This window comes from Zingiber officinale, chromosome 9A (assembly GCF_018446385.1).
Source record: "Zingiber officinale cultivar Zhangliang chromosome 9A, Zo_v1.1, whole genome shotgun sequence".
In the NCBI taxonomy this organism is placed as follows: Eukaryota; Viridiplantae; Streptophyta; class Magnoliopsida; order Zingiberales; family Zingiberaceae; genus Zingiber; species Zingiber officinale.
The window spans coordinates 27,238,093-27,264,647 of record NC_056002.1 but is presented as its reverse complement, the minus strand read 5'-3'; the positions used below and the strand labels follow the sequence as shown (position 1 = coordinate 27,264,647).

At 35.5% G+C, this 26,555-nt stretch overlaps 2 protein-coding genes across 4 annotated transcripts; both read right to left on the bottom strand.

The window, feature by feature from the left end:
• Positions 1 to 1,688: 1,688 nt before the first annotated feature.
• On the bottom strand, positions 1,689 to 7,500 carry LOC122021139. Its single transcript, XM_042579228.1, has 4 exons — positions 7,159 to 7,500; positions 4,216 to 4,281; positions 2,079 to 2,168; positions 1,689 to 1,958 (listed from the first exon to the last, which is right to left on the bottom strand). Exons 1-4 carry the CDS (start codon positions 7,318 to 7,320, stop codon positions 1,800 to 1,802), a joined length of 477 nt encoding a protein of 158 aa, XP_042435162.1. The 5' UTR covers positions 7,321 to 7,500; the 3' UTR covers positions 1,689 to 1,799.
• A 12,924-nt stretch (positions 7,501 to 20,424) lies between these two features.
• LOC122020383 lies at positions 20,425 to 26,251 on the bottom strand. 3 transcript variants are annotated; one of them, XM_042578297.1, is made up of 5 exons: positions 25,719 to 26,251; positions 24,108 to 24,173; positions 23,392 to 23,463; positions 20,888 to 20,977; positions 20,425 to 20,744 (listed from the first exon to the last, which is right to left on the bottom strand). In XM_042578297.1, exons 1-5 carry the CDS (start codon positions 26,079 to 26,081, stop codon positions 20,583 to 20,585), a joined length of 753 nt encoding a protein of 250 aa, XP_042434231.1. In that variant the 5' UTR covers positions 26,082 to 26,251; the 3' UTR covers positions 20,425 to 20,582. The 3 variants fall into 3 exon arrangements, with proteins under 3 accessions (XP_042434231.1, XP_042434230.1, XP_042434232.1); XM_042578296.1 differs by having other exon boundaries at positions 24,108 to 24,179; positions 25,719 to 26,247; XM_042578298.1 differs by lacking the exon at positions 23,392 to 23,463 and having other exon boundaries at positions 24,108 to 24,179; positions 25,719 to 26,250.
• Between the last annotated feature and the right edge of the window lie 304 nt (positions 26,252 to 26,555).

Here is a 26,555-nt window from a genome sequence, read left to right as displayed (position 1 = left end):
TCATAAAAGATACAAAATTATTATATTAATTTTGATATTATATGCAACTCTAATTGTATTACATGTTTTCAGGAACAATATAGATAAAAGGTTAGCACGTGAAGAATTAGATTCTATCACACCATCAATAAATATCCAAACTTTCGTTAAGGTATGTTTTTTAGAAAAACATGTTAAATTTATGTTTATCAATTTGTGTATTTTTCTAATAAGTAGTTTTGCCCTTGTGTAATTCATGTTATTCAACTAATATGTAGCTTAACTTTATATTCATATATGAGATTGTTTTAAAATAGAAAATATAGTGTTAAACTTATCAAATTGTTTTTGTTTATCTAAATTTGAATGTGCTTATTTTTGTTAAACTTATGGTATTATACTTGTTGCAGGATGGGATGGTGAGAAGAAAGAAATAAAGAAGTGATGAGTGTATTTGTTTTTTAACGGGATGTGATGAAACTAGAATCATTTGATTGTTTTTTATGGATAAGTGTATTTGAATGTTGTTTTATGTTGAATGTAAGTTGAATGGTGTAGATGTCTGATGTTGTTTTGTTGAATGAAAGTTGTTGTGTGATAAATATTGAATGTTATGATTAATGTATTACATGATTTGAATTAATTTTAAGTGGACTTATGTCAAAATTTTCATTTAAATTAGAGACAGAAAATTGCTAAATTTAGCAACAGAAATGAATATGTTGTTGCTAAATAGCAACAAAAGGTAATTTTCTATCGCTAAATTTAGCTATAACTTTTAAATGTCTGTCACTAAAATTAGCCACAAATTTTAATGTCCATTTCGAAATGCATTTGTGATGGAATTTTTTGCAGCCGAATATTTCCATCGCCAAACACCCCTAGGGTTGGGCTACTCCCTTCAATTTTGAATTTTGAACCAGGAGACACTTCCTCCTTGTGTCCGTTGGAAATGTCTCACTGTCTTTATAAAACCAATAAAAGCGACTCCCTAGTCCCTACAACTGCTGCAATTGGTACCCAACTCAAATGATGTACTTTCGAATGATTTTTCTCTTCTCTTCTCTAGTTCCTAAAAGAGTTCCAAGGAAGTTGAAGGTTTTTCGGGTCTCAAAATTTATAGTGTTTCCATTTTAAGACAAAAAATTGGATGTTTATATACTATGAGTACTTAAGTGAGATAATATCATCTTAAAAAGAGAATCAAATTCTTATCTTGACCTAAGACAACCTTGCGATGACATTGTTGTGCCCTCGATCCATGACGCCCACTCGAATCACTGATGCGACGACTTGCTACTGACATAACAAACTCACCAAAGAAGAGTCATCTTTCTCCAATAATTTTCCAATGATATTAAAGTTATGAGGACATTACTAAGCCTCCTATCCAACCACTCAAGCCACCAGCCCACCCTCAACACAACAAGCTCACAATAAAAACTCAACTTCTCCTAGGAATGTCATTAAAATATTGACTAAGTCATTCCAAATTTGTAATCAAACTGATTTATCTGTCTCTCCATCTACATCCTTATCATGCTTGCTTATGCGTTGATGCGATTAAAATATTGACCAAGTTAACACATTCTGAAATTGTATTCAATGTGTCTTTAGCTTTAATCAAACTCTCATTTGCATCGCGACCCGCCTATCTTTCAGTACGCAATTGACAGAACAAGATAAGAAGAAGAAGAAGAAGAAGAAGAAGAAGAAGAAGAAACATGATTTGAGTTCAGGTGAGACAGAATTATGCTTGACCATGCAAGATTATGACCGCCATTTGTGGAACAAAAGGCATAGAAAGATCTATGTCCTATTCAATCCTCCACTGGTGGTGCTGGAAGTCCGAAGCCCTCCTCCAATTTCTTGTAACGTCCCCATGATTCTTTGGCATTCTCAATCAATTCCCTGGCACCATTCTCTGTAATTTTTCCTTGTCGCAACTTCTCCACTGCCATTGTCAAGTTAAGAATAGCCTGGATACCATGGTAACAAAGACACATGATTCACATAAGTTATATATGTACAGTTGAGCTTGGCATCAGTAATGTCGTAAGCAAACTAATGAAATCTCATCATCATGGAGAAAAACCGACCTCAAGAAGATGCGGTCTCCAGTCCATTTCACTATGTTCTTTGGAATTCTGAATCACGCCTAGGATAATTTTAGCTTTCTCATAGTCTTTCTGCATGAAACTTATGGACCATAAGTATCTGGACACTGGAGCTATTAATTGTCTTAAGAACAATGCATGTCTTTTGTCACAAGATCAAAACCCATTTCTTTAAATAGTCAAGAGAATATAGGACTACATGAAGTCTGAGTTCCTATGCAGTAGCTGGGCCATCATCAGACACGATGTATGACAATTATTTCAGAGTTTCTATGAAGGTAGTTTGTATCACCTTGATCCCTAAAAAAGCCCAACTACCTAGCGATTTCAAGCTAATTGCTCTTGAAACCACTAGCATTAAACTGAGTCCTAGACTGCAAAAGGCTGCAAAGCTACATCAGCTCAATGATAAGTGAGTATCGACTTTTCGTGAAAAACAACAAAGGTGGCAAATATTGCTTTGTGGCAACCACTGAGACGTTGAAGTGGTGCTAACCGTGCACCGATGATTAAGATAGAATTATGAAAAAGCATTTGACAATGCAAACTAGGAAGCATTGATCTAATTCTTGAGCTACATGAGTTTCCACTAGGGTGGATCAAGCAGATCGAAGAAATTGCAACTACAACTCACAGTCCTAGTAAACGGAGTTTCTGAACCTTGGATCAGAAATAAAAGGGTTGAGACAACGTGATCCATTATCTCCCTTTCATTTCCACAATTTTCAGATCTTCTTCGTAAAACTCTCACATGGAGCTACAAAAATGGAATTCTGAGTTGTGCATGAGTGCACTCAGATTAGGAAAAAACAATCTTCCAATTTCACTGCAGTATGCTAATGATTCATAAGCAGTCTAAAGATCATTCTTACATGCTTTAATCTCTTCAGTGGGGTGAAAATCAACTATAGTAAAAGCTCTTTAACATATATTGGGAACACTGTTTAAAAAGCTCTTCAAGTGCTGTCACTAATTCTAGGCTGCCAAGAAACCAAGCTACCTATCAGTTACTTGGGGTACCAGCTTGGCATCAAAAGCCCAGACTAGATTTTTTGGAGAGCTTAAATCGACAAAGTCACCGAGTGGCTACAAGCATGGAAAAAGAGGTTTTTCGCCAAAGGTGGTAGGCTTACACTACACATACCAAGCAAGTGTGTATTTTCTTCCCAAGTCAAAGGAGCTTTCCTGTGGAAAGGACACAGATGGGCCATCACCTGAATGTCATCTAGTGGCTTGGCACAGATGTATCAGGCCAATGCACTATGGGGGATTGGGAATTATTAACCGAAGAAATCAAAATTAGCCTCAACTTAGAACATGGTGGTTGACAATGATCAACAGGAAATTATAAATTAGGTTGGCCAAAGATCATCCAAATCACACAAATCAAGCACTGGCACTATTCAAGGGTTCAGACGAACAATAACTTGTCCTACACTCAGAGACTTCATGGCAATGAGCATCTATATCAAACCCAAGGATGGCAGTAGAACACACTGATGGCTGGACAATTGGTCATCCTTCCCATTAGTGCAATGAGACACACAACTATTCAAAGTATGTATTAACAAAAAAAAAAGAAGTTTAGTTGTTTGGTTTTTGTTCATGAAGGGGATTAAGACAAAGTCAGTTGGTTCAAAGGAGAGTGCATTTGATCAAAATATAGCTGATGCAAAGTTTCTTGTTTGACCTCTTAAGTCCTAGATCATAACACTTCAACCTAACTAAAAAAATATATTATTATATGTAAAAGTATGAATCCAATAGTCAAGTTTTTATTATATCATATGCATTTATTATTACTATTCTTCTAATATGACAATCTTGTGTTATGGAAATTATATAAATTAAATGTAGAAACATTGGAAATAAGATCACAAGAAATCCAAATCTAACATGTTTTGAAATACAAATTGCAAAAACTAGATCTGAAAGTGTCAACATGATACAAATAAGAAAACATATATGAATCAGCTAGTTCATCAAATTAAGTAGAACTTTAATAATTTTATGTCTATATCTAATTGTTTTCAATAAAAAATCAATGTTTTATTATTTTATGTGATTTTAAACCAAAATGACAAAGTCAATTAAGAAGTACATGAGTGTATGTAGTTACCATATTGAGGTATACTTGGAATAGAGCAAATAAGGCATCGTACTTTGTGTTCCCGATTTCTATACCCTGGAGTTAGAGATAAGCAGGGTATGAGTTAGTTGTGCAAAATTGAAATATATCTTAGTTAATTTGTACAATTGAAAAAGATAAAAAAGAAATATGACAATGGAATATGTGATATATATTTTCTATAACTGATATTCATTATGATTATATATATAAATGATAAACATGTCACATGCGATAAGGATGGATTGACAAATCCTCATGTATGATACAAAGTACTATATATTAACTAATGCTAAATTTTTGGCTATCAGTCTCATATAATATTATTGGCAAAAAATTCATAAATCTTTTGGTATTTTGTATCATTTTTTACGTAGCAAATATATTGTTAAGAAGAATTTTATATAAACTTATTTGAGTGAGTGAGAAGTTTTGTTTATTCTCCCAAACCACTTAATGATAATTTACTATCTTTATAATTTGAGACATTATTGGTTTGTCAAGCTCCTATGTCCACTAGGAAAGCCTATAACAACAACCAAGCCTTATCCAGGTTGGCTATAAGGATCTTTCTAGGTCATTGGGCTCTATCCCCTACTATATCATCATCTATACTTGAATAAATTTTATCTTGTTTATTGTTGCTAACCAAGTCTTTTTTTGGTTTTCCTCTTCCTCGTTGATGTGCATATTTATCATAGTTTCACATCGCCTAACTAGAACATTTATTGGCCTCTAAATACATATATGTACTATCTTAAACATGTCTCTCAGAGTTTTGTCTCAATACATGCAACTCCGACTTTCTCTTTAATGCTCTCATTTCTTATTCTGTCCATCCTCATATATCCACACATCCACCTTTATATCCTCATCTCTTCAACTCTCATTTTCTGCTCATATGCTTAAGTTATAGCCCAACATTCACCGTCATATAACATAGCAGGTCTAACCGTCGTTTTGTAGAACTTCCCTTTAAGTTTTAGAGATATTTTATGATCATATAAAACACTTAACGCTTTCCTCCATTTCAACCATTCTTCTTATATTCTATGTAAGACATTTCTCTCAATCCCTCCATTGTTTTACAAAAATGATCCTAAATATTTAAAGCTTTCAGTTCTAGACAACCTGTCATGTCCTATCTTATCAATTGTCTCATGACGTCTAATATTGCTAAACTTAAATTTCATATATTCTGTCTTTACTCTACTAAGCCTAAAATCTTTCACTTCTAGTGTTTCCCATCAAGATTCTAGCTTAGTATTTACTCCTTCACGTGTCTCATCTACCAAAACAATATCATTTGCAAACAACATACACCACGGTAGCATGCCTTAAATGTGTCCAGTGAGTTCATCCATAATTAGTGTAAAAAGATAAGGATAAGGACAAGGACATAGAGCTGATCATTGATGTAACTCTATTTTTATTGGAAATGCTTTAATTAATCTGCCTGAAGTCTTTACTCTAATCATTACATCCTCATATATATTCTTAATTAGTTCAATATATGCTATGTTAGCACCTCTCTTTTCTAGAAAATCTCCATATAATTTCTTTTGGGACTCTATCATAAACTTTTTATAAGTCAATGAATACCATATGTAGATTTTAATTTTGTTCTTGATATTTTTCAATTAGTTGACTGAGAAGATGTATAATTTATAAGGAAAGACTAAATAACAAATTTATTTCTCCATGTGGAAGAATGAGAGTGATTAATATAATACTAAAATATTTTAATATTGTAATTGTTACCTAAGTTCACTTTGTGTTCTTCCCTATGTCTTAATTCTTATACAGTGATTAGGAAATTTTTCTTTTTCATTTTGTATTCCTCTTTTAGAACTTACACAACCTTTCCAAGTTCTTATCTTCATCAATAATGGAGAGGCCTTTTAACGTGGCAAAGAATGATGGAGTAAAATCTTCTAAGGTGGTGGGTGTCAAGAAAGCCAAATAGAAGAAAGCTTGACAAAGAGAAAGCCTCAAACCTTTCATTCAAGGAAGCTATCATCGAATCTTCTAGACCAACTATTTTGACATGGAAGATGGCAAAGACTGGTGGTTCGAAGAAGGTGAGAAACCTAGATACATATGTTGTCCATCTCCCAAAATATAAGGTAAGGAGGATGCGCGTTGAAGAATCTATACATAGCATTTGCCTATGTTTTAACTTTGGCCGGCAAATTAACACAATCCTCCTTTATCCGGGCTTGAGACCAGCCATGACAGGGTTATCTGCCATGGGGTGGGTTTTGTAAGGAAAATGCATGTGCAATGGAGTTTTTCCCTCATTGCTAAAATACCAAGCTAGGCAAAAGATGAACTTCAACCGTCTAAAGAAGATACTGAAGGGACAATTACACTTGATTGCCATAGGAGATGTAGGTGCAATGGAGTTTCTCCCTCAATACAAACTACTAGCTCGAAAGGAGAAACTCAAATTGGTATGCCATCTTTTTTTGCCCAATTATAAATTCTCATTCCTAGAATAGAAGTTAATATCCAAATATGAAAAGGAAAAACAGAGAACACTAGTTCAAGCCCTAGAATTTTGGTTCTGCATTCAAAAAGAAAATCATGTATTTTACAAATAATATACAGGATCCTCTGTTACCGAAAATATAAGATTATATTGTGTGTGCTAATGTGAATCTTACCACCAAAGCTAGCAATTTTCTTAAATGGATGGTGTTTCTACTTAGTTTTCTGAAATCTGAAAAAGGGAGGAGAAAACAGATTTCAAAAAAGAGTATAGATATGTACAAGGAAAAAATCTCAGCTCAGGTTTAAATACATAAATTTATAGCCCATCATTTTTACTTTTTGTGGGCTCATCAGTTTACGTCTCTATCCTGAGCTTTTCTTGTGCATATTATTTTTCTAAGACACAAGTTGTTTAACGGGATCCAACAATTGGACTTTTACCTTGTCTGTCCGACCAAAGATATGATCAAGTAACACCACCCATGAGTTCATCCACAAGTCGTTCACCTGTACGATATCTACATCACTTTTCTGCTCATCCTGATCGCTGTCGGAGTCCTCCGAGAACGGAGTTGGCATAGTAGGAGTAGTCGGCGGTTTCATGGAGCAGCTGAACAATGGCGCCCGGATGAAGGGGCCGGTCGATCGGGGAAAGCTGAGAGCCTGAGACTGAGGCAGCGGCGGAGCAAGCCGAAGCCGGTGCTGGTGTTTGCTTTGGAAGCGCAAATCACAGTGGGCACGCAGTCCGAAGGCAGAGAAGCGTTTTCATGGCTGAGCACCAAGACCTCCGTCCGCGTGGGGATTGATCGCCTTTAAATAACGCGCGCATGGGGAATGGAAGAGTTCCTTCCTTGTCATGTCTTCATCTTTTCCTTTTATTTGATTCGTTCCGCAGGCACAGCTACGGGGAAAGGTATACCAGATTAGGAAAAGGAAAATGTGCCCTTCGCCCTCAAGTAAGGTATGTCGCCTGAGGATCAAAGGCAGGAAGGATGATATGGAGTAAATTTTCAAAGTTGAATGTAATATTGATACGGGTTATAGTGAGAGGATCTAGAAAAAGATGTGGTAGTTAAAGTTAAAGTGATGTGATAGTCAAAGTAATATGACAGTCAAAAGTGAGGATAGAGGAGCATTTCACACTTGGTCATGTTGATCGCCCCGCCTCAAAATTCTTAAGTCTTGCCCGTGCGGCCCTAAAGCAGGACACTCAGATAAGGTCGATCGGCTATAAACCCGGTCGGATATAAGGACTCTAGGGCTCTACTCTGAAACTAAAGAAATAATGTGCTCGAACAGTAAATGATTGGTCGGGTTCAAAGGAGCCCGGCCGGATGAAAGACCATCCGGGCTCTAGGCATTTAAGCCTTTTAAAAACTCTTTATACTCACACGGTCGGATGAAAGGTTGGTTAGGCTCGAGGTACTTAATGTTCTCTGTGTACGCCCGGCGGGGCAAAGTCTGGACGGACCCAAAGCCCTTAGCCTCATAAAATTCTTAATATACGATCAGCCAAATAACGACTGGTCGAACATAAGGTTTTCCGTGTACGCCCGGTCGAGTAAAGGTCGGTCGGACTTGAGGCTACTTAACCTTATAAAACTCTCAATATGTGATCAACCGGATAAAAATTGGTCAAACATAAGGCTGTGTATGCCCGGCCGGGCGTAGCGCACTTTATTGGTGCAATATTCCTAGGTCAAGGTTGACTGAGCTTGAGTTAGCTCAAGCTTGAGTCTTGATGTTTAGGTTTCGATGTTTAATAATACATGGAGATTGCAGGTGCAATCGTCCGGTTGGGGAGATTGATGGTGCAATTCTCCTCTGGTCAAGGTTGACAAGTTAGATGTCAAGAAGAGCTAAGTAAGTCAAAGGGTTGATCGGATACTTGACTGGGAAAATCTTAACTAAAGGTTAAGCAAGGGAAAGACCTAGTGAGTGAAGCTAGGCAGTTGGGAAATCCTGGTGAGTGAAGCCAAGTGAAAGACCTAGTGAGGGAAACTAGACAGGTGAAAGTCCCGGCGAGTGAAGTCGGACAGTGGAAAAATCCTACTGAGTGAAGCTAGATGAAAGTCCTGGTAAGTGAAGTCAGGCAGGTGAAAGTCCCGGTGAGTGAAGCCAAGCAGTGGAAAAATCCTGGTAAGTGAAGCCAAGTGAAAATCCTAGTGAGTGAAGCTAGGCGAAAGTCCTGATGAGTGAAGCCAGGTAGATGGCAAGTCATGGTGAGTGAAGACATGCAGATGAAAAGTCCTAGTGAGTGAAACTGGGCAGATGGAAAGATATGGTAGTGAAGTTAGGCACGTGAAGATCTAAGTGGGTCAAGGTTGACCAGACACCTAGTGTTGGGAAGCCCAAGTAGGTCAAAAGATTGACCGGATACTTGGCACGAGGAAATCCAGATGGGTCAAGGGTGACCGGACATCTGGTGGAAGTCCAAGTGGGTCTTGGAGAATCGGACACTCGGCACGAGACGGTAAGTCCAAGTGGATCAAAGTTGATCGGACACTTGGCACGAGGAGAAAAGTCCAAATAGGTCAAAGGATTGACTAGACACTTGGTGAAGAAGTCCCGACAAGTCAAAGTTAACCGAATGCTAGGCATAAGGAGTTCCAACAGGTCACGGTTGAACGGATGTTGGAATTGGGGACCCTTGAGCTTGGTTTAAGCAAGTCAAGGGTAGTCAATCGATCAGTCAATCGATTGAACCGAAGCCCAATCGATCAGCCGATTGATTGGGAGAGTGTTGCGATAAACAACAGCCCAATCAATTGACCGATCGATTGGGAGATTATATCGCGCGCACAAAAGTCTTCCCAATCGATCAGTTGATCGATTGGGCACCGCCAATCGATCGGCTGATCTATTGATAGCTGGAAATCGCGCGCGATGCGATGAAGGCTGAATCAATCAGGCGATCGATTCAGGCCTTCTCCAGCAGAGCACAGAGGCACTCTGAATCGATCGACCGATAGATTCAAGCCTCCCTAATCGATTGGGATGTGACTGTTGCGAAGGAAGCGTCGAGTTTAAAGTCGTCTTCCTCACAGTGACTACATACCTCTTCCTCTCCACTTCTTGCGATCTTTTCTCACAGGTTCTCGCCAGTTCTTGAAGCTTCTTGGAGCAAAGTGTTGCTTCACTTTCAAGATCAAGAGGTGTTCCACACAAGAAGAAGAAGCTAGTTAGGGTTTCATTTGTGTAAAATCTTGTAAGATTTTCTTTATATTTGCTTCTTCATTTCTTCTTGTTGTATTGAGAGATTGTAAAGGCTTCTCCGCCTTCGGTAGTTACCGAGAAGGAGTGTTTTTCATTGTGGAGAGTGTGTTATGTGTGGATCCTTGGATTAGTCACCTTTTCTTGAGGTGGATACCAAGTAAATCTACTTGTTAGCATTGTGAGTCTTGTTTCGAGTCTTTCCGCTGCACATCAACAACACCGAAACAAGCAAACGAAGCGCGACGAGCTATTCACCCCCTCCCCCCTCTAACTACAAATCAACCCTAACACACTTAGTCTCATAAAAAAAAAGTTCTCAATACACACTAGGGTGGGGTAAATGTTGGCTAGGAAAAGGCCGGTCGAGTGTAGCGCCCTTAGCCTCGTAAAGCTTTTAATATACGATTGGTCGGATAAAGATTGGTCGAACATAAGACTTACTGTGTACGTCTAGCCAGGCAAAGGCCGGGCGTAGCGCCCTTAGCCTAGTAAAGCTCTTAATATACAATCGGTCGATAAAGGTCGTTCGAACATAAGACTCTCTGTGCACTCTCGGCCGGGCAAAGACCGAACGGGCTTAAAGACACTTACCCTTAGGAGACTCTACATATATATAACCAGCTAGGCAGAGCTCGGCCGGGTTTAAAATTACCTGATGTCATATAGTCCCTAAAAATAAAGACTTTAACATACATATTTATCATATGGTTCCTTGAATAGATCTCTGGCATGCTATGGGTACCATATTAGTCTTCGAATAGATCTTTACAATATTTAGCACACGATAGAGCAGATTGATACCGATACAGGTTAAAGGTGCTCCATTTCATAAGACTTGCTATAAATGCCCAACCAAATGAGAGATCGGCCGAAATATATTCAATAAAAGACATTCCAATCAAACGGTCGACTTAAGGACCGACCGAAGTATATTTAGTAGGCAAGCAGCAAACAACATTCTAACAGCATGTCAGAGTTGTCAGGGAATATTTCTTGAGGATTTCCTCACTAATTGTTCTGTTATAACAGCATACGCCAACAACTTCACCAAAAGCCTAAGCCAAAAGCGACCAAAGAGGTACATCTGTGAGTAGAAAAAAATTCCTAGGACTATCATTACAGATCACCTAGACTGTACTTTTTCCATCACCTAACAAACTCCGACGCAAGGGACCACCTCACGATCACGGAGGTTGTGAGAGTTGGTGTATAAAGGGGATTCTTTCCGTTGGCAAGATACGCAATTGACATCATAAACCTTACGTTTGCATCCTCTATGGTTCTTCCTACACCTGACAGAAATTGTACTGACTTGAACATCATAGAATCTTACCAGGGATCCCTTTCCTAATCTTTGGTCATTAACATTTTGTGGGATCGACGGATTGTGTACAGGATCGAAGGAAAGTTTAGTTCTCAACTGTTGAAGTCTTTCACCGATTAACAAACTATCCAATAGAGCCAGTGCATCATTTGTCTAGTCTTCAGACTGAATCATATACCAAGGACCGAATGTTCTAAGATTTTTAACCATGTAATTTAAATTTCGTATTATTAAAATCACATAGGTAACTTTGAAAATAACTAAATCATGTGTTGATACCAATTTTATCCCTCAGCTACTTTCGCCCGTCGAATTGATTGCTTGGTTACCAGTATACGTGCAAAAGAAAAGATTTTTAATCAATTGTTACCTAGCAATTTATTAATATTTAAAAATAAAAAATAAAAATTCTTCCATGATTATAAATTCATCGTTTTTTAATAAAGTGTATAGAATTGATGTTCGATGACATATAGATATAGAGAGATCAAAATAATATATAATCAGATTTTATATATTTATCTATTTCTCCTGATTATATATATACACTTTCAAATATCAATTTAATATATCATATTGAGAGCATTAAATTTTTGAATATGAATCAATTTTTTTTGGACATATTCCTATTTGAAAAATTATTACCCGTAATATGACATATGAAAATAATATTTAAGGGTATAGAAATTGATGTTTTGGTTAAAATTGGATGATAGATTTCAATAGCTCGGAATGACATGAAACAAGATCATATGTGTTCGTCTAGTTCTCTTGATTATATTCATACTTTCAAATATTAATTTGATATACCGTATTAAGAACAGTGAATTTTTGATCGTAGAAAACTTTTTAATCATTTTAAAAAAAAAAAATTATCACACAAACATATTGAATTGATTGCTATACTATAGTAATCGATTCAGTGAGCAAAATCAAAGTAAAAATAGGTATTAGATATATAATTTGAGTTTTTTGAAATTATCTAGGTAATTTGGATAATATGAAACTTAAATTAAATAGTTCAGTGATTTACCAAAGATTTTTTAATTCTAGAGGTGAACTGTTCGCAGATCTGGCAGTGGCTCTTCTCCGAATAATCAAGTCTTGGATGTTTCATTACAACAAACGTCCCAAATTTTTTCTTCAAACTAAAGGAAAATATCTTACTATACAACATAGTTAAGATTTGAACCATTTATACTTGGTTAATCTGCTAACACTTTACCACTAAGAGAACGAGTTCTATGAAAAAAATATTAAATCAGATAACACCAAATTTATAACAACTGGTTTAATCCTATGAAAATTTTTTATCGATTATCAGGATAAATCGATAAGTATTCGTAGCGGATGGTCTAGAAACTCAGTATCACATGATTATACGCTTCATTTAAAAAAAATTATACAAATCCATCATAATTGTAGGAACTGCAGATGAAAAACAAGTTCTACGAAATTAATTGTCAAATGTAATCGAGGATGAAGGGAAGTTCTAAAGCAATAATAAAGTTGTTACTTGTTTGAGTCACAGAAACCACTAGGGTCAAATCTGAGGGAGGCCAAGAGGCCTCCGACTTATGGTTCAACCAGCATCTCAAATAAAAAGAAACACCAAATACATAAATATCTCTTTTATAGGACGCCTTATAAGATATTCTTTTTTTTCATAATACCATTTTATTTCAGTCGTTATTGTAACTTTTTATAGATGTGCAGTAACTACCGAATAATTAGTATAACTCCTACCATACTTTTCTTATTTTTAGTAATATTATAAAGATAGATCCGTTATTTTAACGGTCCCTTAATGTCAACCTCACGGATATGCAGGGAGATGCAGGTACACAAGCCATAGGTACATGACGGGGTAAACCCCAAGTTGTCAGTTCCTGAGAATTGACCCCTGACCATTACGTCAGAGATACCATGCACTCATCGTCTGCGCTACGCCCTGGAGGCTATTTTTAGTAATATTATGACAACTATGACTAGTTGTTATAATGTAATGACTATTAGTTCCCTTGAGGCGGTGCGATAATTAAGGTATGAGATATTGCCATATTAGGTTATGAGGTCGAAACTCTGTATATCCGACCATGTCTTCCCCCATGTCTTGATCACTGCATTAATGACTAGTAGTCACCCATGATTTACTTCCTCTGTGTTAGCCTAGAGGCGTATTGACGGAGGCGCTAGGGGCGCTAGGAACAAGCAAATCGTATTTTGTCATATTATAATGTAATTGCTATTCCTTCGCCTTTTGCCACGTATAATGTAATTGCTATTCTCCTTGCACTACTAATTCTTTGGCAGTCGGTTATAATCTAACCTGTGATTTATCTCCTTTTATATAACCTGGAGACAAGCTGTGAGAGGTGTCTGAGATGAGTATAATTATCTTTTGCTATACTATATATAATACAGTTTCTATTGCCCCTAGGATTTGGTTGAGTTGATTATCACATGATAGAGTTGCAGAATGAAGCAAGGGTCGATTCTCGATGAAATCTTAAGAAATACCTTTCCATGTGATGATCTATTTAATTTCCTAATTTAGCTCTTTGTGAATTATTATAGGGCTGATCATGTAGGGTGCATAAGATCAACATATGACCTTCTGCAAAATATAATGTAGTTACTATAATATATAACATCTAATACAATATTTTTGTAGTGTAGTAACAACTACGTAGTAGTTTCTATATTTTTTTAGAATGACTTTTGTTAATTTAAATTGATTTTAATGAAGTTAAATAATTTTGACCAAATGAATAAAGAATATTTTGATATAATAAGATTTAGGTAGATTTTATGATTTAGAATTTAGCTATAATTATATAATTGCTACAACATAAAAAAAAAATGTCTATTTAACTTTAATCTAAGTTGAAGATAAGTTCTAATCCCTATAAATATTATAATAGCTACTCAACCGTTGCTATAACAATTAAAGTCGTCAATTTGAATTGGACCAGTTAGATTAGTTCGTCTCACCAAATAATTTAAATGAATTAGGTTGAAATTTTATCAACCCATTTAGAGACAGGTTCAGGCGGGCCGACCCACTTGGGTTAGCGGCTACGCTAGTCGACCCGCAACGAGCTTGGGTTAGCCCGTGGGGTGATGAAATGCTAAAGTAGTAGCTCATGCACTTTGAATCATCATTGAGGTCCCTTGGCACTTCTCTCATGTTCATTAGAGTTATAGCACGCTTGCTGCTTTTTTAGAGTGCATTGATGCAATTGGGGTATCTAGATTGGTTTATGACCATCTTTATGGTAAGTTTTCTTAATTTGCTTAGAGTGGTTTTCTTGAGTAATAGGTGTTATATCTATTTTGCTTTATGAACATTTTCTCTTCACTGGATGAGCAATCTGAGGGTCAATCCAAGCTTGTTGTGGATTTTTTTTATTTTATTTTATTTTATTTTTTGATGGTGACTTGCCTAACTCGTAACCCATCTTGAGTTGGGTTGAATTGGAGATTTTTCAATCCGCTAAGATGACGAGTCTACTCGGCCTGCCAAATGGTCAGCCTCCATGGGTCAGTCCACCTCATCACGGCAGGTGAGTCTGTCTAATCGTTCTAATAATAATGTTGGAATATGGGGTACGGTACTCTCTGAGTAAAAATATTTTATGAGTGTTTTTTTTTATATAGGTGTATTTATATAATTTGGGAGGCTTTTTTTATATATTTTTTTTGCTCTGTTATAAATATAAAATAAGGAGAGCATTGATTTTATTGGTGAATAATATGTTTATCCTTTTAATAGAAAATGGATTAGATGAAAAAAAAAATTATGTGTTAATCTCCTAATTTAATTTTACAGAGGACAGAGGTTGTTTTCTCTCAGAGATTACAAGGATATTCCGTGAGAACGGCTTAACTATTAGGAGAGCAGAGATCTCAATATCTGGAAACGATACCTTCTATCTTTCAGAAATGTCCGGCGACCCAATCGATCAGAAGACAATTGATTTGATAAAAGGTCAACTTGGAGACACGGTGCTGAGGGTGAAACAGAAGCTTGAGGTTCCACCAAAGCCTCCTGAAATGGTTGGCAGTGTCAACTTCATCTTTGGCAATCTCTTCAAGGCCTCATTTCAAAGTTTCAGATAAGCCTACTCATAACCTTAAGTAGACTGTGCAGAGATAGATGAACATAGTTGACTTTATATTGGTTCTAGGAAGTGAAAAGGTTCACTCAGTGGATGAGATTTCTCTAAAACATCAAAGTCAACTGTGCTGATCGATCTCATTATATTACTTGCGGTGAACCTTGGTTGGCCGCGGTTAGCCCTGACCGCCAGCGGCTGGCCCTGGCACATAGAGGCTAACCCTGTCCGGCCCCAGCCTGCCCTGTCTGGCTGCGGCTGGCCCTTGCTGCCCTTGGCCAACCCTTACACGACCCTTGCTGCCCTTGCCTGGCCAAGATGGCCGGGGCTTATTGCTTGAACCAACTTTATAATCTTGTTTATAGGGAGTTTATTTGTGTTTTTCGACCCATATAATTGACTGTGTATATTATTTCAGCAGATGTATATTAAACATGTTTGAGAGATACTCAAGGTCTTTGTCGACCTATGTTTGGTATACCTACACCCCTGGTTTTAATTAATAATGATAGCATTAGTACACAATTTCATGTTATTTATTTTTGTTTGTATGTGTGCTTGATACATATTGTTCATTAATGTGTTGTCTCTGTGTTTTTATTAATGTAATTTATTGAATATTAATGTAATTTATTGAAAACAGGCAAAATGCAGAATGAAAGAAGTTAGAAATAGACAAAACGCAGAATGTATTGTTCATTAGTGTTGTCTATGCACCAACAATAAGATTTAATTATGAGACATCTTCAGTTAAATTCCGCTCCTTCTGATTTTGGTGATATTGGTGCCGATGGTAATGATGGTGACGATCTTGGTGATGAATCTTCTTGAATGAATTTTATTTATCTCATAATTAGTATTTTTGAACATTAATTATTTGATTGTAAACGTTTTTTTTTTGTTAATACTATTAATTGTTTTGAAGCAGTATTGGTCAGACACAATGAAAATCAATGTCGGAGTAAGTAAAAATTATTTTTTGTGTTCATATATAGTAGTTTTTTTATTGTAAATTTTGCTATGAACATTTTTTTGTTGTAGTTTTGAGATAAATTTTGCGACAAACATTTTCTCATTGCAAAACTATCCTAATCTACTAAAAGATATTACAAGATTTTGCGATGAAGTTTCATATTCGTCGCAGAATCTACGACGAATTTTCATATTCGTCACATAATCTGCGACAAATTTTTCATAATTATTGCACAATCTGCGATGAATTTTTCATATTCGCCACATTCTGCGAGGAATTTTGCAACAAATAATTTTCATCTCAAAACTATAATAATAACCGAAAAAATATTATAGATTTTGTGACGAATTTTTTAACAAATTATTTTCATCGTAAAACTATAATAATAACTGAAAAATATACTATAGATTTTATGACGAATTTTGCAACAAATTATTTTTATCACAAAAATATAATAATAACCGAAAAAATAATATAGATTCTGCAACGAATTTTCAGATTCGTCGCAGATTTTTGCAACAAATTTCCAGATTCGTTGCAAAAATCTACGACAAATTCGAGAATTTGTCACAGAATCGGGTACGAATCTAGATATTTGTCGCCGATTCTGCGACGAATCTAAAAGTTCGTCGCAAAAATCAAACGTTGTTGCAGATTTGATTTCTAAATTTTTTTATCTTCCAAATAACTTTGTGACGAAAATAAGAATTTGTCGCAAAGTTTGCGATGAATTCTTATTTTCGTCACTAAATCAGCAACAAATATAAAAATCGTTGCAAAATCCACTTTTAAATTTTACAATATTTGCAACGAATTTAGGATGAATTTTATTTTCGTCGCAAATATTTATAGATGAGTTTTTTGCGACGAAAAATATTCATCGCAGATTTTGTCACAAAATATTTTTGCAACGATTTTTTTTTAAATTCGTTGACAAATTTGTCACATTTTTATTTTTTTTTGTAGTAGCATAGATAAAGTAATGTTAAGTAGTGTGATCCCCAACGAGTATTCCCAAGTCTTGCTAAACTAGTTTCTTAATTTTTTTTTCTTTTCCACTAGTGATTTCTTTACTTTCCAATTCAGCAATTATCTTATCATGTTGAATATGTTTAAATTGATCTCTTCTCTTACAAGATGTTCCAGATATATTTACAATCATGGTGACATATCCAAAAAATCCAATCACAATAAAGTTGTCATTGGCAACATCAATAACTACTTGGAGCCGGTGAGAGACAGTGAACAAACATTGCAAATAGATTTTTTTTTTTAGTATCAAAGAATTCAACCCATTGAACTCCACACATATTTGAAGTCTCATCATATCCTTGGTCTCTCAATCTAGATAAACCATGTTGCACAAATAAAATATCAATACCCCATTTCAAAAATGAGAACTAGTGTTAGACATATGCACAACAGTAAGAAATCGTTCAATCACACATCCTTCTTTATTCACATACCTTAAAACAACTCACATATGCTTCTTTTTTTTTTATTGAACTATCTCAAACCTCATCAACCATCAAAGAAAAGAATTTATCTCCAATATCATTGATTATAACAAGTGTGATCTTTGAGGCACAATAACATGTTAAATCCTTTTGAATTTTTAGAGAAGTCAATTAATTATTTGTAAGAGCATTTTGCTTTAACTTTGGAAACCTCTTCATTTTGTTGATTATACCATTCAAGCACGTGTTAATTCCTCGAAAAGATAATCCTTGCTTCAATAGAAAGCGTGTCACATCCAACATTGTTGTTAAACGGGTTCAATAATCAATTTTTATACTGCGACCATGTGCTTGTAAAATATTTCCTACACTGTGCCTTTGATCTTGAAAAGACTCCAATTGGCCCCCAGGGCGTAGCGCAGACGATGGGCGCATGGTATCTCTGGCGTAATGGCCAGGGGTCGATTCTCAGGAACTTATGACTTGGGATTTACTCCGCCATGCGCCTATTGACTGTGTACCTGCATGAACCTCCCTCCATATCTGTGGGGCCGACACTAGGGGGGCCGCTAAGGTAGCGGATCTATCTTTGAAAAGACTCCAATTGTATTTTAGTTTCATTGTGACAATTATTCATAATCCTCGTATGATGATTGAATCTTTCAAATATCTTTTTTCAATTATTGTATCCATATTTTATAAAGATAATATTTACATTTTCTTTATTTAATGGTTTGAAAAGATAACACCAAAAATAAAATGTCATATTTTTTGATATACTATACTCTAGCCATCTATATTTTTTATACCAAGTTTCTTAAAAACTCCTTTCTTGATTACCAATAGTTATTTTCGGATACACATGGTCATTTGATTGAGAAGGCCCTCGGAGCGTGTACTCTTTTTATCTTGATTTCGAATAGCAATATCAAATTCTTCAATTAGTTTTCGTAATCCCGAATCACTAACAATAACATCCAAATTTAATTTTACACGAGATTAATTTTTCACTTATTCAATAACATTAGACTTATTAGAGAAGCCAAAACTATGAATTCATTTAAAAAGCCTCTCCATATCCTACATAAATAAATAACTAAAAATAAATCCATATGTATTGTGTAATTTAATTATAATTCACAATTAACTTCAAATTTTGAATAAAACAAAGTGAATAATTAGAGTTATAACTTGTAAATTTAAAATTTTCTATTTTAATATGTAAAATTACTAAAATTTATAATGTAAATTCACACACAATTTCTCTAATTCAAATTCTAAAAATCCTAATTTTAATTTAAATAAAAAAAATAATTTTAATAAATAATAATCATAAACCTAAAATCCTTGCTATTTAAACACACAAATTAATTTAGTAAACTACAAATGTAATTATGTAAATATATAAAAAAATTAAATATTCAAAAAATTTAAACACAAATATAACCTTATCCAAATGGCACCTATGAAGGTATTGAAGTCTGCTTGGAGTTTGTTGCCGCAGCCTTCGCCCAGAGGTTGGAGATGGAGGCGCAACCTTCACCTGGAGGATAGAGATGGAGGTGGAGGTTGGAGATTCGGGGTGGTTAGGATTTCAGCCTTTAGGAAGAAAACATGAGGAAGAAGTAGAGAATTCGGAAAAAATAAGAGGAATGAGTCATTTGGCTGGAGAAACCCACGATTAAGTAAAGGATTTTCTTTTTTATTTGTTTGACTTAGACAACTTGGCTCAATTTTGTTGGCTGATTGATTTTTTTTTTTTAAAAAAAATGTTCAAGTAAAATTAAACAAAACAGCGTTGTGTAACCAAAAAAAAAAAAACCTTCTTCTTCGACAGCTTCGCTGCCGGAGAATGAATTGTGCGCATGTGCCTGTGGGCTGAAGCATCACCCACAATTCTTACTATTGGGCTGTGGGCAGCGGCCAGGTTAGGGGAGGCTGAAGCCTCCCCACTGCGTCCATCACTGTGCATAGCCTAACAAAGTCTAATAAGAGATTTTGTGGAACTCATTAAACATCAAAAAGGAAGATTTTGTTATATCTTCTCTTCTCTAATTCCTAAAGGAGGTTTAGCATTAAGTCTTCGAATTTGGACTATGAAGGTTATTACATCTTAGGAGATGAATACCAATACACCGGTAAGACAATATCGCCTTAAAAAGCAAAATGTCCAAGAACCTTTACTAAGGGCATTTCCAATGGTGAGGAAGGTTTTTGACTTTTTGTGCTACCCCTACCAAAATTGAAGAGAGAGATTAAGAAGCTGGGTTCAAAAAATCGAACCCAACTTCTTAATTTGTGATGACATGTAGGAAAGAGAAAAATAAAAAAAACCAGAAAAAACCTCCGTTGTGAATGCCCTAAGCTTCCTATCCAACCACTCGTGCCACCAAGCCATCCTCAACATAACAAGCTCACAATGAAAACTCAACTTTCTCCTAGGAATGCCATTAAAATATTGACTAAGTTAACACATTCTAAATTGGTAATCAAACTATTTATTTTTGTCTCTCCATCTACATCCTTATCATGCTTGCTCATGCGTGGATGTGTTTAAAATATTGACTAACACATTCTGAAATTGTATTCAAAGTATCTTTAGCTTTAATCAAACTATCATTTGCATCGCAACCCCACCTACCTTTCAGTACGCAATTGACATAACAAGATAAGAATAAGAAACATGATTTGAGTTTGGGTGAGAACGAATTATGCTTGACTAGGCAAGACTATGATTACCATTTGTGGAACAAAAGTCATAAAGATCTATGTCCTATTCACTCCTCCACTTCTGGTGCTTGAAGTCCGACGTCCTCATTCCATTTCTTGTAAGCTCCCCACAAATTTTTGCCACTCTCAATCAATGTTTTTAACTCGCCACTCTTTTTATTTTCTCCTTCTCGCAACTTCTCCACTGCCAATGTGAAGTTAATAACAGCCTGGATACCATGGTAACAAACGCATAACAATACATGATTCACATAAGTTATATATGTGCAGTTGAGCTTGGCATCAGTAATGTCCTAAGCAAACTAATGAAATCTCATCTTGTAGAAAGAGCTCATCATGGAGAAAAACTGACCTCCAGAAGAAGCGGCTTCGAGTTCATTTTACCATGTTCTTCGCGATTCTGAATCCTGCCTCGGATAGCTTCAGCTTTCTCATAGTCTTTCTGCATGGAACTCATGAACTATAAGTATCTGGACACTGGAGCTATTAATTGTTTTAAGAACAATGCATGTCTTTCGTCACAAGATTGAAACCCATTTTCCCAAATAGTCAAGAGAATCTAGCTAGGACTATATGAGCTGAGTTCCTATGCAGTAGTTGGGCCATCATCAGACAAGATGCATGACAATTATTTCAGAGTTTCTATGAAGGTAGCTTGCATCATCTTGATCCCTAAAAAAGCCCAACTAACGACCTATTTCAAGCTAATTGCTCTTGAAACCGTTAGCATTAAACTGAGTTTTAGAGTTCTAGGCAAAAGGCTGCAAAGATACATCAGCTCAATGATAAGTGAGTATAGGTTTTTCATGGAAAAAAAAAACAAAGGTGCCAAATATTGCTTTTGTGGCAACCACCGAGATGTTTAAGTGGTGCTACGCTTGCACCAATCACAATAAAATTATGCTCAATGATAAGTGAGTATAGGTTTTTCATGGAAAAAAAACAAAGGTGCCAAATATTGCTTTTGTGGCAACCACTGAGATGTTTAAGTGGTGCTACGCTTGCACCAATAACAATAAAATTATGAAAAAGCTTTTGACAATGCGAACTGGGAAGCATTGATCTAATCCATGAGCTACATGGGTTTCCACTAGGGTGGATCAAGCAGATTGAAGAAATTGCAACTACAACTCACAGTCCTAGTAAATGGAGCTTCTCAACCTTGGATCAGAAATACAAGAGCTTGAGGCAATGTGATCCATTATCTCGCTTGCATTTCAACATTTTTCAGATCTTCTTCATAGGATTCTCACATGGAGCTACAGAAATGAATTTTGAATTGTACGAGTGCACTCAGATTTGGGAAAAAAAAATCTTCCAATTTCACTGCTAATGATCATTCTTACATGCTCGAATTGAGTACTAGTAAAAGCTCATTAACATATATCGGAAACAATGTTTAAAAAGCTCTTCAGGTGCTGTCACTAATTCTAGGCTGCCTATCAGATACTTGGGGTACCAACTTGGCATCAAAGGACCAGACAAGATTTTTTGGAGAGTTTAAATCAACAAAGTCACTGAGCGGCTAAAGCATGGGAAAAAATGTTTTCGCCAAAGGTGGTAGTAGGGCTTTACACTGATAAATGGTGTACTTAGCCAACAAGACACATATCAAGTGTGTATTCTCTTCCCAATTCAGATGAGCTTCCCTGTGGGAAGGACACAGATGGGCCATCACCTGAATGCCATCTAGTGGCTTGGCACAGATGTATCAGGCCATTGCACTGTGGAGGATTGGGAATTATTAACCGAAGAAATCAAGATTAGGCTCTACTTAGAACATGGTGGTCGAAAATGATCAACAGGATATAAGAATTAGGTTGGCCAGAGATCATCCAAATCACACAAATCAAGCACTGGCACTATTTAAGGGTTTGGATGAACAACTTGTCCTACAATTAGAGACTTCATGGCAATGAGCATCTATATCAAACCCAAGGACAGAAGTAGGACACACCTATGGCTGGACAATGGTCATCCTTCCCATCACTGTGCAATGAGACAGAAGCATTCAAAGTATGTATCAACAAAGAAATTAGGTTCTCTGAACTCAACTTTCAACAAATTGGAATGGGTGTTGGACAATCATAAACACAAATTCAAGCATTCAGAATTTGATATGGAGGTGTTAAACAATAAGATGAGAAGCACTCTCATTGCTTTAGGGAACATGGTTGATGAAATATGGTGGATTTAGAGCCCAAAAGGTAAATCCAGCATCAAGTCAGTCTATCAAGCACTGACCAAGATTGGAGCAGAAAACTTGATCACTAGCCACCTTCTGAAGCTCTTTTTCTCCAAAAAAAAAAAGTTAAATTGTTTGGTTTTTGTTCATGAGGGGATTAAGACAGAGTCAGTTGGTTCAAAGGATAGTGCACTTAGTCAAAATATAGCCGATATAAAGTTTCTTGTTTGGCCTCTAAAGCCCTAGATCATAACACTTCCACTTAACTAAAAAAAATTATATAATTATATGTAAAATTATGAGCCCAGTAGTCAAGTTTTTATTATATCATATGCATTTATTACTAATTTACTTCTAAATATGACAATCTTGTGCTATAGAAATTATATAAATTAGATGTAGAAACATTGGAAATAAGATCACAAAAATTCCAAATCTAACATGTTTTGGAGTACAAATTGTAAAAAATAGATCTGAAAGTGACAACATGATACAAATAAGAAAACATATACGAATTAGCTAGTTCATCAAATTAAGCAAACTTTAATAAATGTCAATGTCTAAATGTTTTCAATAAAATTAATCAATGTTTTCAATAAACTTTATTATTTATGTAATTTTATACCAAAATGACAAAGTCAATTAAGAAGTGCATGAGTGTAAGTAGTTACCTGATCCAAGTGTTTTTGGGCTAGAACTAATAAGGCATTGTGCTCTTTGATGCTGATTTCTAAATCATGGAGCTAGACAAAAGCAGAGTATGAGTTACTTACTGTGCAAAATTGAAATATATCATAGTTAATTTGTACAATTGAAATAGATAAAAAGAGAGAGATGACAATGCAATATGTGCTATATATTTTCGATAACTGATATTCATTATTATTATATATATAAATGATAAACATGTCACATGATATAAGGATGGATTGACAAATCCTCATGTATGATACAAAGAACTATTAACTAATGCTAAATTTTTGGCTATATATATATAATTATATCTAAAATTATGAGCCCAGTAGTCAAGTTTTTATTATATCATATGCATTTATTACTAATTTACTTCTAAATATGACAATCTTGTGCTATAGAAATTATATAAATTAGATGTAGAAACATTGGAAATGAGATCACAAAAATTCCAAATCTAACATGTTGTGCAATACAAATTGTAAAAATTAGATCTGAAAGTGACACCATGATACAAATAAGAAAACATATATGAATCAGCTAGTTCATCAAATTAAGCAAAACTTTAATAAATGTCCATGTCTAATTGTTTTCAATAAAATTAATCAATGTTTTCAATAAACTTTATTATTTTATGTGATTTTATACCAAAATGACAAAGTCAATTCAGAAGTGCATGAGTGTATGTAGTTACCTGATCCAAGTGTTTTTGGACTAGAGCTAATAAGGCATTGTACTCTTTGATGCTGATTTCTAAATCCTGGAGCTAGAGATAAGCAGAGTATGAGTTACTTATTGTGCAAAATTGAAATATATCTTAATTAATTTGTACAATTGAAATAGATAAAAAAAGAGAGATGACAATGCAATATGTGATAAACATGTCACATGATATAAGGATGGATTGACAAATCCTCATGTATGACGCAAAGTACTATTAACTAATGCTAAATTTTTTGCTATCAGTATCATGTAATATTATTGGCAAAAAAATCATAAATCGTTTGGTATTTTGTATCATTTTTTATGTATCAAATCTATTGGTATGAAGAATTTTATACAAACTTATTTGAGTGAATGAGAAGTTTTGTTTACTCTCCAAAACCACTTAATGATAATTTACTATCTTTAGAATTTGAGACATTGTTGGTTTGTCAAGCTCCTATGTCCACACGGAAAGCATAAATAGTAAACTCACCAACCAGAATTGCAGTTTTCTATTTATTTCTCCCTATGAAAGAATGGGAGTGATTAATATTATGTTAAAATATTTTTAATATTGTAATGGTTACCTAAGTTTTTAAAAGAATAAACATGTTGTGTTCTGTCCTATGTCTTAATTTTTATACACTGATTAGGAAATTTTTCATCTTTTTCATTTCGTGTTCCTCTTTTAGAACTCACACAATCTTTCCAAGTTCTTATCTTCATCAATAATGGAGAGACCTTTTGAGGTGGCAAAGCATGATGGAGCAAAATCTTCTATAGAGGTGGACGTCAATTGTCAAGAAGGCCAAATGGAAGAAAGCTTGACAGAGAGAAAGCCTCAAACCTTTCATTCAAGGAGGCTATCATGGAATCTTCTAGAGCAACTATTTGGACATGGAAGATGGCAAAGCCTGGAGGGTCGAAGAGGGTGAGAAACATATATAGATATGTTGTCCATCTCCCAAAATATAAGGTAAGGAGGATGCAAGTTTGATGAATCCATACATAGCATTTGCCTATGTTTTAACGTTGGATGGTATCCTAATGCAATTCTCCTTCTTTGTATGGGTTTAGGACAAGCCATGATGGAGTTTCTTTGCCATGGGTGGGGTTTGTAAGGAGGATGCGAGTGCAACATTGTTTTTTCCTTATCGCTAAAACACTTGAGCAAAAGATGAACTTCAACCATCTAAAGGAGATAGTGAAGGAAGAATTACACTTGATTGACATAGGAGATGTAGGTGCAGTGGAGTTTCTCCCTCATTACCAAATACTAGGTCGAAAGGAGAAACTCAAATTGTTATGCCATTTTTTTCCTTCTAAATTCTCATTCCTAGAATAGAAGTTAATATTCAAATTTGAAAAAGGAAAAACAGAGACAGTAGTTCAAGCCCTAGAGTTTTGGTTCTGCATTCAAAATGAAAATCATATATTTTACCGACAATATAGAGGATCCTCTTTTACTGAAAATAGAAGATTATATTGTGTGTGGCAATGTGAATCTTACCACCAAAGGTACAAATTTTATTAAAGGGATGGTGTTTCTACTTAGTTTTCTGAAAAAGGGAGGAGAAAAGAGGTTTCAAAAAAAAATTACCTGTTCATCAACAGGATCCCTTCCCTGCTCATCCTGATGGCTGCCGGAGTCCTCCGAAGGCGGAGTTGGCGAAGTAGGAGGAGTCGGCGGTTTCCCGGAGAAGCTGCACAATGGCGCCGGGATGAAGGGGCCGGTCGATCGGGGAAAGCTGAGACTGCGGCAGCGGCCAAGCAAACCGAAGCCGGTGCCGGTGTTTGCTTTGGAAGCGCAAAGCACGGAGGGCACGGCAGCTTGAAAGCACAGAAGCGCTCTCATAGCTGAGCTGAGCTGATCTGCGCCACGACCGCCGTCTACAGGGAGATCGATCGCCCTGAAATAATGCGCGCCTGGGAATGGAATAGGAGTTGCTTGTAGTGTCTCCATTATCTTTTCCTTTTTATGGATTCGTTCCGCAGGCCCGGATCGTGGAAAGGTACACCAGATACGAAAAGGAAAATGTGCCCTTCGCCCCCCCAGCAAGGTATATCGCTATCGCCCAGGAATGATCAAAGGAAGGATGCCCTTCGCGAAAGGTATATCGCTATCGCCCAAGAATGATCAAAGGAAGGATGATATGAGTAAATTTTGAAAGTTTGATGTTTTTAAGTATTAGGAATGTATTTAATATTGGATTTTTAATTAATTTAAATAATTTTTATGGATTTTAAAAGTATAGTTATATTCAATATATATTTTTATAAATTCTATATAAATATAATGATATCTAAATTGAATTTTTATAGAGTTTTAAAAAATCATGTGGTATTCAAACTTGACTTTTTAAATTCTATTAAAATCTTTTGGTATCCAAAATTTCATTTTCATGGATTCTTTTAGAATTTTTTGGATACAAATTTT

What these genes read in the sequence shown, in the direction of transcription:
- LOC122021139 (XM_042579228.1), bottom strand. Translation starts at nt 7,320, where the DNA reads ATGAAACCGCCGACTACTCCTACTATGCCAACTCCGTTCTCGGAGGAC. An exon ending in TCTTTGGTCGGACAGACAAG is followed by an intron (nt 4,282 to 7,158) that starts GTAAAAGTCCAA and finishes CTCTAACTCCAG; the next exon opens with GGTATAGAAATCGGGAACAC. An exon ending in TCCAAGTATACCTCAATATG is followed by an intron (nt 2,169 to 4,215) that starts GTAACTACATAC and finishes AGTTTCATGCAG; the next exon opens with AAAGACTATGAGAAAGCTAA.
- LOC122020383 (XM_042578296.1), bottom strand. Translation starts at nt 26,081, where the DNA reads ATGGAGACACTACAAGCAACTCCTATTCCATTCCCAGGCGCGCATTAT. An exon ending in TCCAAAAACACTTGGATCAG is followed by an intron (nt 23,464 to 24,107) that starts GTAACTACATAC and finishes GCTTTTGTCTAG; the next exon opens with CTCCATGATTTAGAAATCAG. An exon ending in CCCAAAAACACTTGGATCAG is followed by an intron (nt 20,978 to 23,391) that starts GTAACTACTTAC and finishes AGTTCCATGCAG; the next exon opens with AAAGACTATGAGAAAGCTGA.